Source organism: Cibotium barometz, chromosome 24 (assembly GCF_041138505.1).
Source record: "Cibotium barometz isolate CiBa-2024 chromosome 24, ASM4113850v1, whole genome shotgun sequence".
NCBI classification, from domain to species: domain Eukaryota; kingdom Viridiplantae; phylum Streptophyta; class Polypodiopsida; order Cyatheales; family Cibotiaceae; genus Cibotium; species Cibotium barometz.
The window spans coordinates 6,958,855-6,964,992 of NC_141069.1; the positions used below are offsets into that span (position 1 = coordinate 6,958,855).

The 6,138-nt window shown below is 44.0% G+C and overlaps 1 protein-coding gene across 1 annotated transcript; it reads right to left on the reverse strand.

The window, feature by feature from the left end:
* Positions 1 to 964: 964 nt before the first annotated feature.
* On the reverse strand, positions 965 to 5,017 carry LOC147624855 (protein NRT1/ PTR FAMILY 8.2-like). The gene is made up of 5 exons (XM_086818874.1): positions 4,923 to 5,017; positions 4,675 to 4,825; positions 4,357 to 4,574; positions 3,675 to 4,255; positions 965 to 2,535 (listed from the first exon to the last, which is right to left on the reverse strand). Exons 2-5 carry the CDS (start codon positions 4,784 to 4,786, stop codon positions 1,329 to 1,331), a joined length of 2,118 nt encoding a protein of 705 aa, XP_086675000.1. The 5' UTR covers positions 4,787 to 4,825; positions 4,923 to 5,017; the 3' UTR covers positions 965 to 1,328.
* Between the last annotated feature and the right edge of the window lie 1,121 nt (positions 5,018 to 6,138).

A 6,138-nucleotide genomic window follows, 5' to 3' on the forward strand; every position in this document is an offset into this window, starting at 1 on the left:
TGAACTTCCCCCATAAGGTGTTGGGAGTGTCATTTGTACAACTCATCTCATAGAACCAAGCCAATCATGACAATGAGCCCATCTTAAGATGAATTAATCTAATGTGGGGTGTGTGATTTGGAGTTTTTATCATTAAGGAAGGTAGTTCCTATAATATCTCATCTCATGGTTTGTGACATAATGGCGTGCATGTTACCTAGCCCACAAAGTGGACTATCATCATTGTACCATCAAAGTCCATTAATCATTAAAGGTTGACAAATGATCATTGATCAGTAATCAATATCATTGATGTACCCACTCACCATTATCCTTTCACACTTAATGATCATTGACCATTGACATGTACGTGTACATTAACTATTGACTAGTCTTGTCAAAGACCTTTTCTACACATAAAGGGAAGGCCAAAGTCATAGCTCTATAGCTATTTGAATTTCTTATGAGACTTATAAGTTCTTCAGTGTGTTATGTAGATTATGATTTGTTACTTGTCAATTCAACGCAACAAATTATATAACTTAAAGTAGCAATCACAACATCTAAGATGTGTGATCTATAACTTGAAATGGGTTCCACATATTTTGTTGGTAGTTAATGATCGGCTATAAACTACTACAACCATGACTTATAATGATCGACTATTATATATTAACCAATAAGTATTGACCATTAACCATTAATGTGCAACCATTAAGTAAGACCACTACCAACAATTAGATCTTTGATGAGTATCAAGCGAGATGCAAACTTTGCTAGTAGAAGAGAGGTATATTTTCTTCCAAGCCATTTACATGCCTAAATGATTTTCTAACAATCTTCAAGTTGTAATTATACAATTTATGAGCTATGAAAATGGACAAGTGCTTCACTTATCAAGAATATGAAAGATGAAATGTGAGCCTAATAAAAGGGGTTTTACTTTTTATGATTTATAAGAAACTTTACTTCGTAGATTCAAAAATGTTTTTAAAAAGATCCTAAGTTAGGTCCAAAAAGAAAAGACATGAGTTTATCACCTTCAAGTTTAAGTTTGCAGATTGGCTTTTAAAATACCTCTTGAATGCATGTGATATGTAACCTAGCTTACTTTGATATGCTCACTACAATCACAATCCTCCGAGTTTTGAATGTTAACTGATACCTCTAGAAATCACACTTGGCTTTGTTTGCCTTTAAAACCTTAATGCTTGTAATGTGTTCGAGAAGGCATGGCAATGACGATCGTTCACCTAAGGTGAATCACCTTATTTTGCTACAGATTTCGAGCTTACTAAAATCTTGGTCGTGTTGTCCATGGATGTCACGAGAACATCTAGCGGTAGCGCCTACAAGGAGATTGTTTCATTAGGCGCAGATGGAGAGATGAGTTGTACATCGTGGGCAGAACGGTTGACCTCGTTGTTTGCAGGCGCCGACGGAGAGGTGAGTTGTACGCCTTGAAGGGGACGGCTGACATCGTTGATTGGCGCCGAAAGAGAGGTGAGTTGATCACCTTGGACGGGATGGCTGACGTTGTTGATTGGCACCGACGGAGAGGTGCTTTGAGTTTGGAGGGCTGCATGGCTGACCCCGTCGTTGGTTGGCGCCGGCGGAGAGGTGCTTTGAGTTTGCAGGGCCCCGTCGTTGGTTGGCGCCGATGGAGAGGCGAGTTTTACAATGTCATGGATGGGATGGCTAATTTGGCGACTGCGAGGGCGGTACTTGTAGAATTTGGCACAAATTAGATATAAACCAAAATTAAGGATATTAATCCCGGCGAGCATCCAGTAGAAGTAGTCGAGGCGACCACGGTTGAAGTTGTCGGGGAGCCAGCCTTGTCCGTGGTTTTGTTTGGCGGAGGCTTTCTTGACGATGTCGACAGTGGAGCTGCTGAGGAAGTAACCCAATGCCAGTGCGCTTTGCGAGATGCCGACGCCGAGGCTTCGCATCCCATCGGGAACTTCTTGGTAGAAAAACTCGAGGATGCCCACGTAGTAGAAGAGGTCAGCAAATCCGAAGGCCAGATACTGTGGTGCCACCCAGAAAATGCTCATGGGAATGGGGACCAGACCTTCCAGGACCCTTGGATCATCCAGAAGGCCGTGTTCCGCCGCCACCCTCCGCCGCCTCCTCTCCACAAGCCCCGCTATCGTCATAGAAACTGACGCCATGAAGAGGCCCACCCCTATCCTCTGCAAGTGCGTTATGCCAGTCGGCCTCCCGGTCATCCTGCGCGCCGCCGGTACAAAGACCAGCTCGTAAAGCGGCGAGAGTATCATCAGCATCACCACCGGGAAGAACACCAAGGAGGGTGCCGGAATCTGGAACGTTTTGTTCTTGCCTAGGCCACGGTCCGTCGTGAACCCTTGTTCTATGGAGAAAGTTAACAGCTGTGCTTGGCACACATTTAATATAATTGTGGTGGCATATATGGGCATTGTGCGAGCCAACGCCTTTACCTCTTCCACTTGCGTCACCGTGCACAGCTTCCATGGGCTGGATTCAGCGCCGCCACCTGGGCGGCCCACGACTACAGCGGCCTTGTCCAGAAACCTGAAATCAATTGATATTGCAGATGCATTGGAGTCGGGATCAAAAAGGTATATTAACCTTATTAACAGCCTTTACATTACAGGGACAGTGCCTCCTTGGAGAAAATTACACTACAAACAAGGTTATATGAGCACTGATATTTGCAAACAAGGCAAACAAGGTTATGTGAGCAGTGATAGAGAGGTTAGGTTTTTTTGGAGCTAGATTGAACCCACTAGGGCTAGGGGTACTAGAATCAATATTAATTTATATATATATATATATATGTATATATATATATATTCAAAAGACCAATGTGTAATGTGTAAGTCTTTCAAAGCTTTTACATTGAACCTGATTCAAAAGTAGTTAATGATTTACATTATTCTAGACCCCTATTGGCATACACTTTCTACTTGCGATTGTGTTGGCAACTTTGTTTGTGTTGTCCATATAAGTGCGTGCTTTAATGTGCTTAGCTACTGTTTGTATGAGCAGTTCTACAATGTACATTGCAAGAGGCTTTTGCAATGTCCATTTGCCCCATCTCTCTTGTACATGCCTATTTACATGTTATTTTGTGTAGTGAAGTGTGTGTTCTAGAAACGTGTGCCTCAACTTTACCTTAGGTTCTTTGGAAATACAAAATGGTATGTTTATAGCTTCAATAAAAGGAATTGGACCCATTTTTAAAAAATGCAATTATACCATAAATTTTTGAGTATCTTTCCTAGCAACTTGGGTTAGAATTTGACGGTTTGGGAGTGCCCTTCTCAACGTGTCAAAACCTTCACAAGAAGGATGAAAACATTACTCTTCAAAAGAAGAGAAGGGTTTTGAGAAATTTAGTTATATGCCCTTCTAATCTAATTCATTAAAAAAAGCTAGTTTAAAAAAAAGCCCTTCAAACAGAAAAAATAGGAGCCCCTTCAAATTCTAGGCCTGTTCTCAAGTTCTTTTGTTCGTTAGCTCTTGCATTTATGTAAGTGTAAACGTGTGTTTGAATGACAGAGAGTGTGTGTTGGTGAGCATGACCTTAGAAAAGATTTACTAGTTTTTCCATTTTTTTTGTTTACTTGTGTACTTGAGTTTTGTATGTGCAACACAAAAAAAGTAGTTTATAAGCTTCAACCAAAGGAAGTAAATTCTGTTCTGCTTACTTGAGTTGCTCTGTGTGATCAATGGGAGCTAATCGTAGGCGCCGCCCGGATAATATCTGATCTTCGTCCATTTCGCGCACCTCGTATAACTGCAGGGGTGATGACGGAAGAGCATGCTTCTGGTTGCGGATAGCCGCCACAAGGACCTGCGCTACACGAGTGAGTGGGCTGCCTGCGGGAACCTGAAACCTGTAGAAAGGAGTCCCGCCCAGAGCAGAGGAAAGGCCGATGACGATAAGGACCACCGCAAGGCCAAATTCAAGGCCAAAGCTAACATTTTCCTGGATGTAAACGAGGAATGTGCTAGCGATGCCAGCGCCCAAGGCCAGACAGAAGAAGAACCAGTTGAAGAAGCTAGACATGCCCGGCCTCTCCTTCGGATCGCTCTCGTCGAATTGGTCCGCCCCGTGTGCAGGCAAGTTTACTCTAACCCCGCCCGACCCCAGTGCGACAAGGTAAATGCCTGCCATAAGTACAGAATATTGCTTGCCTTGAATGGGAGGGCAGGCACCAGAAGACGAGCATGGAGGCGTTTCGCGAAAGGAAGGGATGGCTGCGGAGAGAGTTAGCAACCCAAAGCCCTGCATTAAGCAGCCACGATTTAGAGCCGCTATGTGTCAAGCCCATCCTAATTATTAAATTAGCATTATCGTACTGCACCCAATTGATCAGTATTCCTTACCGTAATTTCCACTATCCCAGAGAGCACTAGTACATGGAAGCGCCCCAGATAAGCATCGGCAAGAAAGCCGACTATGATGGTTGTGATATAGGATACGCCTAGAGCGTTGGTGGTTATCACTGCCGCGTCTGGGTAGGAGAAATGCGCCTGCTGGGTAAGGTAGGTTACCATGCTGATAACGAGTGCACTAAAAGCTGCAACCTCGCATACCTGCAAGGCTGCAAGAATTGCGAAACAGATTTCAGATGGTTTAGCGGTAGTATTCACAGGTGCAGGTGCATAACTGGAAAACCCATTACGCTCTACATGCATAAATACCAAGGAGAAACGGGGCCGTCTTCCAGCTGCCTGTCTTGCTTTTGACTGCGGGGCGGCCTCTGAAATCAACAGCACCATCTATGACGGCCAAATCACCCAGCCCCTCTTCCATGCTGTCTCTCTGGGGTGATCAGCAGGTGCACCGATCCACCTAATAGGTGATGCAGCCCCCCACAGTATCAAAATGGACCCTGACAAGGTTTTAATATAAGGAAGGTTTTGAACACAAACGTGGATTACTGTCATACCAAGGACAAACTGCCTCGAGCTGCTATTGCTGCGCCTGCCGTCCAATGTGTGTATTGCAATCTCTATCTGAGCGCAACATTGTGGGAAACTCAAGTGTCATGATTGATGTTTTCAAGAGTTATGTTCTAATATATCTCGTGTAAAATCACGTTCGGTGATAGCAAAGCACCCATAGGAGTGTCCCAAGGTTGCCGCCCATGGAATCATCGGGGTTCTCACATGTTTTGGCGTGACACCTGCCTCATATAGTCATGGTCGATAGAGCTTTACGCTCAATGGGACGCAAATCGGCATTCATGTCGCATGCCAAGATTACCACCCTTGCGTGCTTTGCAAGTTTGCGCATCTTCCATTCGCAACTGGATGTCAAAATTGACAAGCTTCACAAATGTTTCAATTAGTTAATACCGTTGACCGCTCTCCCATCATCAAAGGTGTGAACACTGACTATATATATATATTAACATTCAATTGTCAAACTTTGTCTTCTTCTGCCAGAGCCTTACATGGAATTTTTCTCCGTCCTGGCCCAATTTTGGAAATCTAGAAGCATGACGCCGGACTCTAGCTCCTTTTTGTGCTTGTCCATTACATTTCTTGGATCTTCGCCTGCTTCTTTGGCTACCTTTCAGGCTCGCCTCAGTGTGTTTGTATGGTCTTGCCTCCTTTTCCAGAGTTTGTATGGTCTTCCCGTCCTACTTTTGTTGCTCTTTCCTTCACCACTAGGCCTTCTAGTTCTTCAATGGGGGCTCTAAGTGTGTATTCCTTGGTTGTCTTATCTTTCAAATGCTTGGTGGTGGATAGCACCTGCTCCCTGAATTTATGCACAAGAATTATATCCATAGGAGTACTGGTCCACAACACCGGTTTCTTTCCTTTCCCTTCCCTCAATGGCTCTACAACCCACCTTTGGCCTACAAGTTCTAGGTGTTGTTCTCGTGACTCTCAGAGAGGTCGGTGGATTGGTGGCAGTCTGGTGGTTTCTACACACACTTTCTACATTAAATTACCTATTCTCACTCTACATTTAATTGCCAAAGCCGAAAAGCTATTGGCTCTGCTCTTACCAACTCATAAACACATCGATAGTATTTCTGACCCACTGTTGCATTGGTGGGTTAGAAATACCACCGACACTCAACCACCAGTGGTACATCTCAATAGTTGCGGGAATAACTCCCTCGAACTTGGTTTTCTAAACTTTCATCTCCTTTG